Source organism: Embiotoca jacksoni, unplaced genomic scaffold (assembly GCF_022577435.1).
Source record: "Embiotoca jacksoni isolate LCO1_2020_lvr unplaced genomic scaffold, fEmbJac1.0.p SCAF_7, whole genome shotgun sequence".
Classification (NCBI taxonomy): domain Eukaryota; kingdom Metazoa; phylum Chordata; class Actinopteri; family Embiotocidae; genus Embiotoca; species Embiotoca jacksoni.
The window spans coordinates 11471650-11489037 of record NW_027185425.1 but is presented as its reverse complement, the minus strand read 5'-3'; the positions used below and the strand labels follow the sequence as shown (position 1 = coordinate 11489037).

The 17388-nt window shown below is 40.2% G+C and overlaps 2 protein-coding genes across 5 annotated transcripts in view; both read right to left on the bottom strand.

Moving 5' to 3' along the window:
- Positions 1-32: 32 nt before the first annotated feature.
- asb4 (ankyrin repeat and SOCS box containing 4) lies at positions 33-4727 on the bottom strand. 3 transcript variants are annotated; one of them, XR_011179618.1, is made up of 7 exons: positions 4281-4727; positions 3561-3860; positions 3227-3469; positions 2887-3134; positions 2635-2748; positions 1694-2236; positions 33-1582 (listed from the first exon to the last, which is right to left on the bottom strand). XR_011179618.1 is itself a non-coding variant. In XM_069175681.1 (6 exons), the coding sequence occupies exons 1-6, from the start codon at positions 4588-4590 to the stop codon at positions 2048-2050; spliced, it is 1404 nt and encodes a 467-aa protein (XP_069031782.1). In that variant the 5' UTR covers positions 4591-4727; the 3' UTR covers positions 33-2047. The 3 variants fall into 3 exon arrangements, 1 of the variants encoding a protein (XP_069031782.1); XR_011179619.1 differs by having other exon boundaries at positions 33-1535; XM_069175681.1 differs by having other exon boundaries at positions 33-2236.
- A 322-nt stretch (positions 4728-5049) lies between these two features.
- The window catches only part of ppp1r9a (protein phosphatase 1, regulatory subunit 9A), a 47202-nt gene continuing 34863 nt past the window's right edge, over positions 5050-17388 (bottom strand). Inside the window, exons 10-20 of one of the 2 annotated variants that reach the window (XM_069175678.1) lie at positions 16493-16589; positions 14633-14768; positions 12870-12958; positions 11908-12040; positions 11664-11733; positions 11077-11136; positions 10815-10863; positions 9063-9182; positions 8742-8765; positions 8249-8425; positions 5050-7812 (exon numbers count right to left, since the gene is read on the bottom strand). In XM_069175678.1, coding sequence (XP_069031779.1) covers positions 7630-7812; positions 8249-8425; positions 8742-8765; positions 9063-9182; positions 10815-10863; positions 11077-11136; positions 11664-11733; positions 11908-12040; positions 12870-12958; positions 14633-14768; positions 16493-16589 — 1138 coding nt within the window. In that variant the 3' untranslated portion in view covers positions 5050-7629. The remainder of the gene's footprint in view (positions 7813-8248; positions 8426-8741; positions 8766-9062; positions 9183-10814; positions 10864-11076; positions 11137-11663; positions 11734-11907; positions 12041-12869; positions 12959-14632; positions 14769-16492; positions 16590-17388) is intronic. The other variant, XM_069175679.1, reaches the window with a different exon arrangement.

Genomic DNA, 17388 nt, shown 5'->3' with positions numbered 1-17388 from the left:
TCAATGCGATGTCAGATTCAAGCACAGGTTTATTTTAAGAGCTCGGGGAGCCCAGTCTGATCCAGACAATGTTCCCTCGACAGCACGTGACCGGTACACTCATGCAGACATTCGGAGATACAACGCAGATTTTATTTGGCTTTTTTTTTTTTAACTTAAACTGAATTTAGTCAGCTGCTTTTTTTAATTTACTTTGCTAATAGAAAGTAAGAGTAAATACTAGAAGTACAACAAAATGTTTGTGATAACTTGTGCACCTTGTAGGGTTTGTATTCATTCATAAAGAAGTGTGCACATACTGTGACAGGAGCATACCACATGATTTTGTGTATATTTAAAACACAGAATCACATGAATACACAGAGACACCTTACTGTTGACATTGTATGTTTACTTATTAGACTCAACACATGTTTGCTTTCAAACTGATATGACCGAAGGATGGAAAAAATAAAAAAAAAATAAAAAAGGGTACTTTCAGATGTATAAAGTTGGAGATCATTGAGTTTAATTTTTGGATTTCAACCAGCAAATTTTGATATTGTTATGTACAAAAAAAACATCCTCTATTCTAGTAAATAAAATAGAGGTCTGCTACAGACACACCTGTTTATGTGCATGACCTGTGGACTAGTATAAGGTTCATAATGATTACTTACTTTACAAGTTATACAAGCAGCCGCTGAGGTCAATGTGGTCACATTTCATTCAAACAAGGACCAATACAAACCTGATAAATACTGGAGTTGTGATTGTGAAAAGAGTGGAAAGAGGACATGTTCTAAAAGACGTTTTAAGCAATTATTTGATATAAAAGAGTGCCTGTCTTTTGTCTCAGAAGGCCGCTGTTCAGTAGCACTGAAAACCATCTTTGCCAATTCTTGATGAAAAAGAGGAAGAAGCTTTAATCTTAGACTGACAGTTAATTTTCTGTCCTTCAGTGTCTCCTCCAGTCTTCTCATTCGAGTGACTGATTTCTGCTATTGTAAACGAGCATTATCTCCCCGTGTTAAATTAGACTTAACATCTGGATGAAGTAGATGGAGACCATTACAGCATGTAGTTGTGACTGGGATGAATGATTCAGGCCATGTTTCGCACAGGATTAAAGGCTGCTATAAGACCTTTCAGAGAGGTTTAGTTATTTTCTTCTGGGTGACAGTTTACAGCATCACAGTACTTTGGTGAGAAGAAATGGAAAAGATTGGACGGCAGGTCAAAGGTAACATCTGGAGTTGAGTCAAGGTGGACATTCTGTTAAAACCTGACATATTAGTGGTATATGACATTACGATTATGGCAAGGAGTCGAGTGAATTATTTCCCTATTTGTGTTCTCTTGTGCTGCATAGTTTGCGCAGGTTCATGCACGACATGCAATCCACTGGAAAAACAAGCACTCGGTGTAGAGTGGTTTGTCAAGTTGTTTGTTCTAAAAAAAAAAAGTGGAGTATCAGACGAACACGAGCCCGTGTGTGAGCAAGCATGGAGGCTGGTTGCCAGGTGGATCTGGATCCTCTTCGGCATGAGGCAGCTCTGTAGCAGAGAGGCACGTTGGTCAACACTTTGCAGGTGGAAAAAAACTACAACAGAAAATGATTTTTAGTTTGAAGTGCTCTTAAAAAGATGGTAAAACAGCCTCTGTAGAAGATGAAAAATGTTGGTATTAGAAGGACAGAAAGAATTGTTCTCACCTGTCTCTCAAACCTGTGCACATTTAGGGTTGACCAGTCGGTTGATTCATAGTTTGTAATAGGTTGGAAGGCTTCCTCTGTCATGCCCTACTTCAAACCAAATCAATATAGTGCATCATGGGATTCGGGTTTCACTCCAGCAAAGGAGGCTTGTATGAGCTTGAATGTGCTGTTGTTTCTTCTGCCAGGACCAAAAAAAATGTTATGTTGCAGATAAAAGCTTCTGTAAAAAGATGTTCATGCTCCGACTAGCAGCATTTGCCATTTCCAGTCCGTAAACAGGTATTTAAACGACGTTTCTCTTCAGATGCCGTCCCATGCAGTAACTGAAGTTCATAAACAAAAGTGTCTTCATCAGTACAGTATCCCCTCTGGTTCCAATAATACATATTTCTTCATGGATGATGGCAGAGGCAGCTGCGGTACTCTGGTGTGACAGAACCCACCCAGGCCGGCTCTGATGGCACATCTGGTGAGGTGGAGCAGGCTGCGAGGAGTGTTGGTGCAAACAGCAAACAGAGAGTCGTAGAAGTCTTTATGTCGCTGGGAGGCAAAGTGAAACGAACACCGTTGTAACAGGAATTATAAAATGAAGTCATTTTTACCATTCAACGCCAGGACAGCATATGTTATCCTACTGAGTCCCTTGAAGGGACGCTCCCCATATTTTGCATGTGGATCTGTTGGATTAAACAGGCCAGTACATAATGTTCATTTCATCTCTTTGACACGAGGAGAATTCCTATATATATATATCAAATTATGTAATTTGTTGTCTTTCATTTTTTCAATGTTGTGTTCACTTTTTACTTTTTTAAAGTTTTGTATGCTAGATTAAAGAGCATACTCTTTAAAACAGAAGAATTTATTTAGTTTTTTTTAAGGAGTTTCTTAAATTTCCTATGTTCTAAGAAAGTGGGGACAATCTTAACAAATACTACCTTGTAACAGTCATCAGGAATAGCAGCTCTCCACTTCCTTGTCGGTTTTAAACGTTCATAAGAGTTGGCCAATATTTCTACAACTCTGGTGTAGTCATGGCAGGACTCCAACACCTGCACAAAACATCAAACATCAGGACTTTGTACAGCACAATAATCTCGCAAAGACTTTTCCTTATTAATTTATAGTTTGTCATTGATAGTTTAGTATTGAAACATGCACAAATTCACATCAGCTGCAAAATTGTGCACCTTGTGGAACTGCGGTGGGTAGATCCGTGCTGCGTTGTGGTTGAGCAGCAGCTGATAGCAGAGATCAGGTATGGCCATGGGCCGGCTGTCCGTCACTTTAAGGAGATACTGAATGGGGGCACAGCCGTTGATGTCCATGGCTCGTGTGTCTGCTCCGGCCTCCAGCAGCATCTGCATCAGGACGTGATCACAGTTCCAGGCAGCCTTGTGAAGAGCTGTTTTATGGTCATCTTCCTTAAGGTCTGGATCTGAAACAGAAGCCAAATCTCAATTTCTCAAACAGTATAGTAGTAATAAGAAGTGTGTCTTCAGTCAAAGTCAAGTATCCAGAACCTCTCACCAGCTCGGTGGTCCAGCAGGAGGCGACAGACAACATGGTGATCCTCGCTGTAGATTTGCTCTTTGGAGTCAAAAGCCCAGAAGGCTGCAGTCATCAGCGGTGTCTCCTGCAGTGAGTTGACAGCATCCACAGATGCTCCGTGGGCTAAAAACAGAGCCACAAGCTCTGGGATGCCGAATCTGGCTGCTGTGTGTAAAGGGGTGTCCTCATCGTTGTTGTGGCTGGCGACGTTGACTTTAGCACCTGCATGAAAGAATAAAATGATGACGATATTGTTTTACAGTGTCTTTCATTTTGAATAAACCCATGTACCCAAGCATCCTTGCCTTCTGACCTTTGAGGATGAGCTGCTTGGCACAGTCCACAGACTCCCTGGTTATGCAGTAGTGCAGCGGCATGTGTCCACTCAGTGACAGACTGTTGATCTTTGCCCCATGAGCCAAAAGCAAGGCCACACAGTCGCTGTTGGAGACCTCACAGGCCACGTGAAGTGGCGTCTTCCCGTTGGGCATCCGGTTGACAGCTGCACCTTCCTGAAGGAGCACCAATGCTGCCTCAACAGCATTGTACATCACACACACATGGATACCCATTGCCCAGGACTTCTCCAGTTTGTAGCCTGGTAGCCAATATCCTGAGAGAGATCAGACAACCAGAAGTGTTATAGAGTAATAGTAAAGAACATTTTTGCTTGTATTTTTTCTGATATACAATGGTTTAATCTTTAACAGCTCTATAACTTTTGAGTTTTAAAGGCTGATGCAAAAGTATACAGATGATGCTGAAGTTTGCAGAGCATGCATTACAGTGTTTTCCAAAGTAGACTGAAGATGTGCATTGTTATAATCCACCCTGTGTAGTTTCTTGAATCCAGGTTAGGGATCTATGGACGTTTAGCACCATCTAGTGGTTAACCTAAAGACCTAATCCTCCTACCTTGTGTAACGGCGGACTGTATTAAGGACTGTCTCATGATCTTGTTCAAAATTACTCAACACAGCAACAACAACCACAAAGATTAAGCACATATCAAACCCAACCATTGCTATCTAACCTTGTTTGTATGAGGCCAGGACCATGCTGGGGTCGTCCACCTCCAGCACAGTGTCAATGTCTAGTTGGCCAGTGTGCAGAATTTGCAGGACCTCCTGCACATTGTTGGCCCGCAAGGCCCACAGAAAACGATTCTTCAGCTGCTTGACAGCCAGTTGTCTGGGGCTCAACTCCTCCATGAAGTCCCGGAGGGAAGGGCCTTGAGTTGCCAAACCAGCTGGCTCAGACTCTAATATTGTCCACACAGCACAGAGGAGATTGCAAATGAATGTATAAATGGTGATAATGAAGGAATCAAGCATACCGACCATTGCAAGACCTCCATAAACCCAGCCATAGGAGTTGTATGAGGAAGGAAGACAGAAATGAGGTAGGAGAAGAGGGGCAACAAGTGACAGGCGGGCGTCGTCAGAGGGACAATATGTCCTGGAGAGAAATTAGGATGAATATAAATAGAAATCAGAGAGGGAGGGACTGGAGAGCTACAGCTGTGGCTGACTCCAGGGCAACTAGTCTGCTAAGGTCTCCACTGACAGAAAGGCAAATAATCATCCCGGATCATGACAAGGGCATGGCAAAATAAAAAAATGTAGAAGGGACTTTCAAGAGTGTAAACTATCAGATGTACCATTAGAAATGCGAGACTGAAGAGCAATGTACAACACAATTATAGGGTGAGTTATTCACACACTCTCAGATGTTTCTGTGGCTTTTTGGTTTGTTTGGCAGACGGATTTGGTGAAAAGAAGAAGGGACAAAAGCAAACTGTGGACAGTGACTGCACATTTTATTCAGTGTGACAGGTAGCTGCCCTTTCACTTTTCAGAATGCGAAAAAGAGAGCAAGGCAATGACAGAAAAAGGAGGAGGAGAATAAGCACAGCTTCTTAAGAGTGAAAGCATGGCTAGCAGTTTGTGGCGATTATCTTTAGCTTTCTACGCACACAATGAAGGACAAACCCTTCCAGACATGACTCTAAACATTGGTGTTTCTGCCTGCCAGGAGCAACAGGGTCTCATCCATACGTTGGTCTCATCATGCCAGGCAGGCGCAGTCAAGTATATATAGAAAAGATCTGGAATCACATTGTCAGCTCAGGTCTGACCTCTTAGCCTCCTCAGCCCTCTGACAAACTGCGCACGCACACTTACACAATATAAAACAAGGCTTCTTCAGGATTCTTACAGCATATTGCTCTCAGTGTTTTACTATACATACAAAAGAGTCAAAAGAGTGCAGTCTGCTGACTGACTTGTTAGGGCGTGGGGGTATTCACAGAAAGGTTCAAGTGTTACAAAATATTTCATAAGAATACATCATGAGCAGTTTATTGGAGTAGCACTGGAGCAGCACTATGGTAGGATTTGAGGAAAAACCACAAGCACGATGGAGGAATACGACTGTGTTTTCTTCTGCCTTTACATTACCAAACCTTAAATCCTTCATTTAATATCAAACATTTGTAACTAAATCACTTTTAATATACCGTTTTGGCAAAAAGAAGTCATCATACAATTCTGGATAAATCATTATTAGCTGTTAATAATACTCTTATTTTGTATAAGTTATCATAAACAATAGTCAGTCGCTTCATTAAATACAGAAATAAATAAATGATAACATTAACAACGATCAGCGATACCTTTTTTTAGTGTGGCGTTGCATGGAAGTATCTGTAATCCCAACTATTCCTGTTCATAACCTGTTAGCAGCACGCCAGGTAGAGTTCTTAAGACAAAAGGGAATCATTACCAAAGCTGCCTTCATTTCTATCACGGTGACTCTGGTATCTCTATTTTTACTGTAAACTTACGGAATGGTTCTTGGGAATGATAAAGAAGTAACACAGGGAACGTGTCTTTCAGTGAGCTTCATAATCCTACTGTAAAACAAAAACAGTTTTCTTAAAGAATATGTGTCAAAATAATTTCAAAACTATCTAACAAGTAAATCAAAATGATTTGAGTCTTAACTGAACCAATTTCATAATAAAAAATAAAAATAAATTTGCATCCATCAGGAGCCATTTCCAGTAGAAGTATCAGGTACAGTAATCTTCATTTATCTGCACTTGCTGCATCTGTCCTTCCCCACAGAAACCCTCTGTATGGCAACATTCCTAAATGTTACTGAGAATATTCCAGAGAAATTTGCATTGTGAACTTTGACTTTTTTTCTTCTTTTTTTTAAATAATAAAGTGACAAAAATGGATGACTTTCATCTACTGTATGTGTTTCGACACTCACAGAAGCGGGTAGATTTCACAAAAATTCTACTAGTCTAGAATTTCTAAAGGCAGCGGCGGGGTATTACTTTGTTACTCAGAGAATATAAAAAGAGGTCAAAAGCAGGTTACAAGCGGAGTCAAAGCAACATTATGCATATATGCAGGAAGTTTTGTTTTATCAACTTTTTTTTTGTTTGTTTTTATGGTACGGGTTAGGTAAAGTTACAAATTTAATGATTAGACAGTACCTGAAATCTCTAGTAGAACCAGTCCAGTGAGTACAGCATGTCTTTGTCATTCATACTTTGAGAACTACTTTTGTATGGTACACATATATGTAAGGAGCACTGTCAGCCAGTGCACAGGTCAAATTTACAGTGTTTGCACTTCCAGTATTCTTGCAAGTACTGAGAGAGCCTGTTTCTCCCAGTGAGACTTGGTTCCAGTTTATTTCCCCCATTGGAAAGTTCCAGTGTTGCCTTCTTCAGTAGTGAAAGTAAGCAGCTTGAGGACACCGAGTGGTGGGAGGTGAGCACTGCTATATATAGTCCACCACATAGACCTGACCTGTATGTGCTTCATCAAAGCGATAGATTCCACTGATCTATTTATTTGAACGGGATATATATAACTCTATCGAAATGGCACATCAGACATATTTGTATCTGAGTTCATCACTGTACATGTACATGGTCTTCATGTCTACAGGTGATGTGGTGGGTAACTGACGGCTCTGAGGATGATATGGGAGAAAGAGGTAAATGAACTTTTCACAGACTTACTCTGGATATGAATAAATAAACCCAATTTACAGCTATAAACAGCAAAATAAATAGAACTAAGTAAATTCTTAAATGGCTAAAAACAGAGGATGGATTTAAAATGAGGCAAATGAAGGGCAGCATTCAATTATCCAACTGCTCATTTTGGTTTAATTTGCTTGGTGAAAAAGTCACTGAACAACCTCTGACAGTTGGGCATGGAGCTCCACCACTGAGAACTAATGAACTACCAAGTAGGCGTCCCTCAGGGTTCGTTTGCGGGGCCTACTGATGTTGTTCCGCCAGTTGCTACTTGGTGTGGTGCTACAGTAAAGGTGGGAGGTAATCCGAGAGGCTGAATTCACTCTGCTGCATTTTCTTTGCACGCATCTTTCTGCTGCTGCTCCAGCTCTCTCTTCCGTAGCTTCTCGCGCTGCTTCTCCACTTTCTCCTGGTTCCTCTTGGCCTTCTCCATCAGAACTTTAAGGTCTTTGATCTTTTTCTTGATCAGGGTGCGGTCTTGGGAAGAAGAGACTCCAAGGGCCTGAAACAAATCAGTGTATATAATTTTGTACATGTATTTAATAATTATTTGTCTTTGTTGTCTATCTTTTAGTACAGCCTTAATGAGTACATTGTAACCCCTACGGTCAGAAAAAAAACACTGCATTGTTATGACAGTCTATGTGCTATATTTTTCTATATTCATATTATAGCCAACCAATACTTTGAGACTGGTACAAGTGTTGATATTTGATAGTTTAAAAAACGATTTTGGAAACCCTCACTATTGTTTTATTTTTTTTATTTTTTTTTATCAACATAAATAATCATTTTTCGAACTAATAAGAATCACTTATTTGGGACCAACATATGTCCTGAGAGTACAATGTATTCATATGTAGTGTAATACCTATACCAACTGACTTTTTATGCATTAAAATGTAATTAAAATGTACGCATTAAAAAGTTTTAGTTACCTTTAGCTCAGCACTGTCCAGCTGTAGCAGCTGCTCTCCATCTATATTTTTGGCAGTGAATTCTTGGATATAGTGTTCTAAGTTGAGGCCCATGAGCCAGCGGGCCACTTGCTGGGATGTCCAGTCTGTGATGCTGTGGTGCTGCCACTGATACTGCTTCTGCCCCTCGTCCAGGATCTGAACATACATAACAAAGATAAAAAGAAAGACAGAGAGAAAGAAGCAGATTAAATGCACAACCAACCAGCTTTACCAAAAGTCTTCAACCAGAAATGGATGACTGATGAGTTTAAATGAAATAAAACAGCTTAAAAAAAAAAAAATCCACCAAAGCCCAAAAACCAGATTAATTCTGTCAGACATGCAGAGAAAAATTATCCTTCTCCACCAATAACGTTTGGCAATGAGACAGACAAATGGTTTATGCACAACTCAACAGGCAGCACATGCAGGAGAACACAAGTCCTCTGGAGGCTGGCAGCCTCAGTCTCACCTCATCATCTATCATATCCAGACTCTGAATGTTGCAGCAGATAAAGAAAAATAACAAAAAAATGACTGGTTGTTAGCGGAGCAGAAACAAAATGGCTTCGTCTATAGCAGCATGCACCAATATTCAAAGACAATGAGCCAAAACTCCAACATTGATTTTTACTTTCTGCAAGAAAAACAAGAGAAAATTGTCCCGTAATTTTATAATTGAATTGACAAGCTGTGAAATATTAACTTTGTAAGCACGTTTTCAGGGTTCATATTTTTTATGTGGTTGAACAAAATATAATATGTATACATTTATAATATGTTTAGAATGTACCTCGTCTGAGGAGAGCACCAGGGTGTGGGAGCGTCCCGACATCTTGGCTTCACTGAGCAGACCGCTGATCTCCACCGAGCTGCTGCTGCTGGCACTCAGATCGTCGTTCAAAGTGGGCCCCTAAAAGATCAACAGCACACTCATAAGACTCGGCGGGGAGAGCCAACTAGCTTTAAGACTGAATTTAGCTGATTAGTTGGAGTGCCTCTCTCTTATTATTGATGTTTCTGTGAAGTGCTATTGATCAAAAGGAACATGATGTTGCATTAGTATGTTGATATTATAAATTTAGTCAAGCATGAGATATTACATCTGGTTCTTTGCCAGAGAGGCTGTATGAGGATAAGGAGTGAATGAATCAAGAAAGTGAAGGCTTTTCCTCCGAGCACGTACCAGAATGACTGATGTGCTTCATTCTATGATTTAAAGCAAATAAAAACAGCAGTGGACTAATATATTTAAGCTGTTTGATAGACTGAAAGAAGGATGGGTTGAGGACATCTCTCGATTTCCCTTACAGCACAAACTGTAAATGTGATTAGTGGTTAGAAATGATGAAGATGGATGCTGTCCAACTCTCTCGCTCTGTGTGTCCTTGTGAATGTGAGAGGGAGAGAAGAAGAGAAACAGCTTTTTCCAGGATTATACAGTATTCCTGTTGGCCCTCTATAAAGGGCTGATTTACAGGGTTTCAACAAGTGTAACAAAAGATTTTAAGCTAAAGCTGTAGAGCTTTGTTTTACATTTAACAATTTAAAGTAGCTTAAAGGAGTTCTTTGAGTCTCAGTGCTGTATGAGGTAAAAGTGAGACTAATTTCACAGGCTCAGATTTTGAGCTTTCTGGCCTTATCTAAAAGCTTCACATAACTATTAATGCGCATAAATTCTGCATTGATTTATCTTCTGATGTCTGCTCTTCTTAAAATGAGCATATCCTCGGAGAGAGAAAAGGGCTCGATTGGTGCAGGATCAAAAATAATCTCCTTTTTAACCCTTATATTAACCACATCCGATATTACACGGGATTAAAAACCGTTTTCATGCAAGTTCCTACACCGCAACAAATGCCCATGTTAACAACTTTAATCTTATTGTATCAGGATGGAATTCACCTGATTGAAGATGAATTATGAAACTCACTCATTGGATCAAGGAACGTTTCCAATTAGATTTTTCAGCAAAATTTGAATTAATACTTTAAAACAGATCATACAACTGCTAAAATGGATATTTGTTGCACTGCTGCTAAAATTACAAGTGATATTTAGGATCATTTGGACATACTAATTGATAGATTTAGCAATTAATATGAGAATTAAAATGCAATCATGCATTTCTATGATTTTGTGGCACAGTAATTTTCTTTACTACCAGCCACCAAACATAAAGGAATACGATACCAAATAATATGAATAGGAGAAGAAGTGTGGCCATTTAAGTGAGGTCTGTTCAACACAAATAACACAATACATTGAAGCTACAGGGCTCACAGACAGGACAATAACAAAACTGTGAATTAACCTGCAGGATGAGGCGGCGCTGCAGAAGTTCAGTGTTCAGTTCATATTTTACTTTCATTAACAGATATTATAAATATAATGGAGCCCGATGGCAAGAAGTCTCTTTTGACTAGACTTATAATGACATTTTAGAAGGCAAAGTAAAGTGTCCTTTAATGTCCTCAATGTAAATTACCTGTAAAGTCAATCATTATTTGCCCACTGTACTATTAGCCAAACCCGATGTATGTACCTTGGCCTTTAGTTTCTCTGGATTGTCCTCTGCAGACGGCTCCATGGAGCTGAGAGAAGGAAAGAGATGGACAGAGGAAGACATTGAATGGAGGTCATTGGTGACAATTACTGTACCACACCTTCATAAACAGTTCCTGAACCATTAAGTACAGGTAAGCCAAAATAAAAATCAATACCTGCTGCAGAACATTGTCCGACAATTTATTAGATGGAGCCAGACAAGTGAAACAGCACTGTAATTGTAATGACTTTTTTTTTACCTGTTTCCAGGTGAGGCTCTGGGATCTTTGTCCTTCACTGTGGTTTGCCTGAGGGAGGACCTGAAGGAAAGGAAAGTGTAGTTGAGGAAAATATGTGAAAATGGTTTTGGTTGGAAGTAAATGTAAAAGTATTTCGAATTTTTGACTGTTTTGTTTGCTTACTATGAAGTTTTATTAACATGGCTGATTACTTTTGGGACAAAATTTAGGAGTTATTCTAACACTAAATGCTGTATAAACATGCCACCTTTCCTCTATTTTCTTTTCTTCTCACTGGTACCAACCTAACCATTAACTCTTAAAAATTATTCAACAAAATGTTCCAGTTTTTCAAAGTAAAGCAGTTGTCATGACATTGTTTCTTATACTGTATTTTCACAATAAATATGTAGAGAAAACACATACAATTATTTTACAAATGATAAAAGTCATGCTTTGATCCCAGATAATCCACCAAAAAATTGACAAATCCTTGTGCCGGATGATTTTCTATCCACTTCTTCCTACTACATTTCTCTAAACTAAAATGGATGACACATTGATACACTCAAAAAGACAGTATGCCGTTGCATTATTTGCTCTCTTACCCGGGCTCCAGAGCTTGTCTGTGCTCCTCCGCACTGCAAGAGGGGCTCGACATCGCAGGAGACTGAGAACCTGTGATCACAAACACACTGAGATTACTCCTGCTTCAAGGGATGAGTTTACACGGCAAAAAAATATATACAATAATGAGGTAAATGTGAGAATACGAGCAGCAGATATACGGCAATATCAGTAGATATGGTTACAGGTGTATGTGGTGACCATTATATCCTGCATTATCCTGACCATGCAGTGTTCTTCTGGGGGAGCCCTCTCCACTGCCAGGGGCCCTAAGGACTGCCGCTCCTCCATCATAAGAGGCCCCAGAACGAATCGAACCAGAGCGACTGTGAGCTGGACTGCAATGTCCTTCTAAAACCTGAAGACAGACACAGAAAGAAAGAGGAAGTCAGTCAAAGAGAAGAAAAAAACAGGAGAGGAAGAGAAATGAGGCCGGAAGATGAAGAAAGTAACAAGGGCGAAAAATGTAATAAAGGAAGAGAGATGGAATTGCAATGGACAAAAATGAATGAAAAACTAAAGGAGAGGAGAGCAAAGCTCAGAAGTAGTTGCACAATAAAGAGGAGAAGTAAAGTGCAATCAAAGAGTAAGTGATGTGAACAGCCCGAGCTGCAGACTAATCTGACAGAAGTCACTTGACATACTTTCATCATTTCTAATTCCTTGCCCTCGTTTCCCCTGCAAGCACCACAGAGCCTGGGTTTCTGTGTTCCTGCCAATTCTGATCCAGTTCTCGAGTTGTTTATCTAATCTGAACTCATTCCTGCTCGAGCCGAGTTAAGTGACAGCATTAGGCAGACGAGAGCCTTTCATCCAGAAAAAGACTGTGGCCGTTAATATCGCGCTGGCAGAGACAATAAGATGTGACAGCACCACACACTCAATTAGATCGGTAGAGCAACACGCAGCAATTAATCCATTAACAGAAATAAAGTGGAAGAGACAGGGGTTAAAGACACACAAACAGGCTGATGAGCGTGCACACAGTAATTAAACACCCTGTGGTGAAATTAAAGACATTTTAAACATAAAAGTAGTCTAATGAGAATAAAGGAAGCTTGTTTGAATAAAAATCACATCTATCCACATCACATCTAGGTGTTGTGAAATAAGAAATTGGTTGGCTCAACCTGTTGAAGTTTTACTGAGTAAATATATAATGTAAACGTGTGTGTATTAATACAAACCTCTCCCTCTGTAGAGCTGATGCTGTCTCTGGCAACTCCTCTGTAGCCCTTCTTCTTGCTGGGTGAGTGGGGAGAGCCCTCCCTCAGGTCTGGAGTCACACACATACACACACACACACACACACACACACACACACACACGAAGAAAAGAGTGCGCAAACAACTGTGATTCAGGTCAGTAGGGTAAAGGATATACCCTAGTATATAAAGGCATGTGTCCAGCAGTTATGTGCATGTGTTAAGTTGTAATTTTGAGGCATTGAATGCTGTTGACACCCACATTAAAAAAGTATCAGCTCAGTTAAAATATCAAATATTCTCCCACTATTAATTAGGCAGGTAATTATCATGTTTCTGTTCATTCCCTGAGTGCACACGGAGCTCCTGTCAGATAAAACAAAAACTGATTCATTTAAATTTAACAAAGATAATTTCAGCAGATCCTGTCTTCTCCTCCCACGTCCTCTCTCTCCTTTAGTTTTCCTGTTCCAGCTGCATCCCCTGGCTCCCTCATTTTGATATTGCATAATGGGGCTGCATCAATCATATCAGCGCTGATCCAATCACTCTGTTATCCTGTCTGCACTGAACAGTATCAGATATGACACTTCTTTGTGCACACTCTGTTCTGACAGATACAGACTCTGAAATAAAGCCAGTGGAGTTTAAAAAGACTTGAGGAGAACAAAGACAGACAGATGTGCTCAAAACGGATTACTAGTTTGTTGCTGTTTGCTGAGATCCAAAGTGAAACTTGAGTTGAGGCAGCATAGCAGAGGAGGATTTGTGATGTGCAAAAGAAATGCCAGGATTGCACTGAGTCTGCAATGTATTTTGAGTGTGTGTGTGCATGTCTGTGTTTACAGTATAGAACAAGACAGTGTAATGTTTTTAATGTACTTCATGGAAGAGTGAAAGGGGAGTCAATAAACTCCAGAAATTATATATTTTTTTAAATCGTATGGCAGCACTGTTGAGTTGCATCATGCGTCATCTTTTAATTATTTTTTTAAGTCACTTTAAACTGTGCCGGCCTTCTGATTTTTTTTAATTAAAATATAGGAAAATACAAAAATTAGGGACAAACAACTTTTCAAGGTACTTTAGGTCATATTTTCAGACATAAATATAGAAAGTTTAGATGACATATTCATGTTATTACTTACTGTCCTAGTAAAGCTGCCACTATTTATTTTTTTTAATCAAAGAAACAGTATTTCCTTTGGGGAAATATGTTTTTTGTTTTCCTGTTTAGAGTTAGACAGAGAAATCAAAGCTACTCTCATGATTACAAGGCTGAAACCAGGAGTCAGTTAGTTTAGCTTAGGACAAAACTGGGAACAGAGGGAAACAGTTTGCCTTTATAGCCTGTTTGTTTAATCTGCACAAAAAACAAAGTGTAAAAATGCCAAGTTGTGGCTGCCAAAAGTCTCCACAACGTCATTATGCAATGCAAGATATAGTCATGCAAATGACCCCCCCTGAAAAACCACAACTTGCAGTTTTTATCCTTTAGTTTTCTATTGGATTAAACATATTGATTAGAGAGTTTTGGAGGTGCTCAATGGCATTTTCGTATCCTCAGACTTGTTCTAAGTTAGCTGGCTGCTAGCTCCGTCTTTATGTTTACTTACATACAGTATATTGACTGACATGAGTGGCATTGATCTTTTCATCTAACTCTTGGTAAGAGAGTAAACCAAAATGTAGAACAATGTCAAGACATAATCATAATAATCACCCTGCTCCCCTCAAAAACAGACCTCTGGCTTGTGCTGCAGCTCTGTTTGGGCTGTGCTGCTGAGCGCTGAGCCTCTCAGAGCTGTTGCTGTTGTTGTTGTTGACCTGGATACCGTTCTGCTTCATCAGTTGCATTAGCTCCGACTCTAATGTTGCAATCTGTAGAGAGAGGAACCAATCAATGTTAATCAGTTGTAGGCATTTACCAGTCAAAACAGCTGCTTTAAAGCACAAAATAAATGGAGTGGGAGAAAAACATGATTCAAATTTTCACTCAGTTTGAGAATATTAAACTATGCGCAGAAATATGTGTCACCAGACACTGAATTTGAATGATTCATATTTGAATTTGAAATCCTCAATTTGAATAATTGCATTAAAAACTGAATCTGAAGAGAAATAATCTCAGCTTTAATTTATTAGTTGCAACCTGAATTTATAACTGAAATTATATATCAAGAGCTGAGTTTGAATTGTGAGGAGCTGAATGTGGATGTATACAGAGAACAACATTTTCCACGAAGGTCAAATACAGTTTTAAAGCGAACGGTTTTCCAATGCAATTCCTGAAGTTAAATAGATCAAATTCAAGTTACGTGATTCAAAATTTCCCCTCGGGGATTAATAAAGTGTATAAAATAAAAAAATAAAAAAAAAATAAAAAAAACTCTAAGTTTCTGGTGACACATATTTCTACTCATACTAAAGTATCTTGCCGGGGTTGACCAAGTATCTGAACCTGCAGTACAATTGGATGTCAGTTTAGTTAAAACATAAACCAGCGTTCCTGTCTTATTGTAGACTTTAAATATTCTGTTGTCCATCAATCTTGCTTGTGCTACACTTCAATATTCGCCCTTTATAATGCAGTGCAGTAGGACAGTGGAGGAATGAGTGCTCAGTGTGCAGAGTAATTGTAGGGGACAGTCGGGTTGACTGCCCATTCAACTGTAGAGAAAGGCCTGAGAGTTGAGCGGAAAACAACAACTGTCATCACTACCTTTGTGGCATTTTGCCTGTTTATTTGAAAGAGACGGAAAACAAGTGGAGAGGCATGCAGTAAAGGTCTGAAATGAGACCTTGGATGTTGCGGTTATATTGTTGGCATCTTAACGTGATGTCGCTGAAACTGTTATGTTTTAAGGAAAGCAGAAAATCGATGCAGAGTTCGACAACAGAAGTGAACACAAGGACCTGAACTCAAAGTTCACCCACTGTCACAGCACAAAGAGGAGAAAGTGGAAGAAATAGCACCTGAAGAGCATCTTCAAGACAGCTTGGCTGCGCCGACTGTGGCTCACAGCTTTAATTTTCTTCGCTGTTATAACAGTCTGGTAATTCGGCTCCGATTAGAGCACAGCCGTTGTGAACGGCGGACCAATCAACGAGCAGCGTCACATTTGTCCCGCCCTTCAGTGACCAGCGCAGTGCGAATATGTTTCAACTCTCGGTGACCGGAAAAAATTGCCAACGTTCAGCGCAGAATAAACGCACATCGACAAGCTGCTGACGTTCATTAAAACAACTTAAAAAAATATGCTGTACTCAGGAAAAATCTGTTGTATAAGGGCCGTAGGTAGCTGCAGCGCTGGCAGAGTGTCGACCGGTTTTGGCGCATGCTGATTGGTTGTGGAATTGAGTTCTGGTTCGCACAAGGCTATCTTCAAGAGGCAAAACAAAAGTAATGTAGTGCTGTTACTGATCTATTTGATCATGTTGATCATTGTTTTGTATTTTCACAGAAACTGCATCGATTGTTGTTTTCTTTAAGGCCAATATGCAGAATTTTGCAGACACAGTATGAGCAACTCATCGACAGAGAGGTATGTAGTTATGATAGAGACGGGAGATGGACAGAATGAGATTTTAAAAAGGTGGCTTACCCTGACTTGCAGGCCCTGGATCTCAGCCAGGTGAGCTTTCTCAGCCTCCTCCAGCCGCCTCCTCTCTGCATCCTCCTTCTGGATGAACTCGGCCTCTCTGAAGGAACACCAGGGAGGGGGGGGGGGGGGTGGAAATGTGCTGAGTAGGTGTGTGTTAACACAGGAAAACACGATACCTTTCCAATATTACCATGTGCGACCGGGCCTGCCTCGAACTCAGCTCTGGAGTCGAGGCTGTTTGAGGACATGTGACTCATTTCACCCTGACCCTGCTCTTCATAGTGAACACACACACACACACACACACACACACACACACACACACACACACACACACACACACACACAGAACTACAATGCAGCCAATTTCTCATGCCTGCTTTGCCCTTGGTCAGTGCCTCTGCTCTTTAGTTCGGTCCTCAGCTACAGATCAGCATGGAGAATTTGTTGCATGACTTTGCTTCCATTTGGCCGGCAGGGGCACGGCCAATTAGAGGCAGTCAGACTGGAACTGAGCGGGAGAGGTTGTGACCGAACTGACCGAAGAAAGCAATGCACAGAAAACTGGGGGAACTGCACGGCATGAGAATATAAACTCAGTTCTTACTGTTAAAACGGGATAAGACTCGGAAGTAAAGAGTCGAGCCAGCTCACAGATCGATTTTTACTAAAAAGAATGCGTGATTATTCTAGTAAACGTAGCTTCTACTCTTGTAACTCTTTGTGTGCAGCAGAAAAACATTTTTAAACTGAGTCTGCAACAATGTAAGTAAATAGAAGTCAAAACATTGTCAGTGGCCTGAAGCCCACAATCTAACTGATATTTCATGACAGAAAAAAAATCTGCTTGGTCACAGTCAGAAGTCCAACGTGAGCAGTTTAACCTGAGGTGTACT

What these genes read in the sequence shown, in the direction of transcription:
- asb4 (XM_069175681.1), bottom strand. Translation starts at nt 4,590, where the DNA reads ATGGTCGGTATGCTTGATTCCTTCATTATCACCATTTATACATTCATT. An exon ending in CCTGGCCTCATACAAACAAG is followed by an intron (nt 3,861 to 4,280) that starts GTTAGATAGCAA and finishes GATCTCTCTCAG; the next exon opens with GATATTGGCTACCAGGCTAC. An exon ending in CCTGCTGGACCACCGAGCTG is followed by an intron (nt 3,135 to 3,226) that starts GTGAGAGGTTCT and finishes CTTCTGTTTCAG; the next exon opens with ATCCAGACCTTAAGGAAGAT.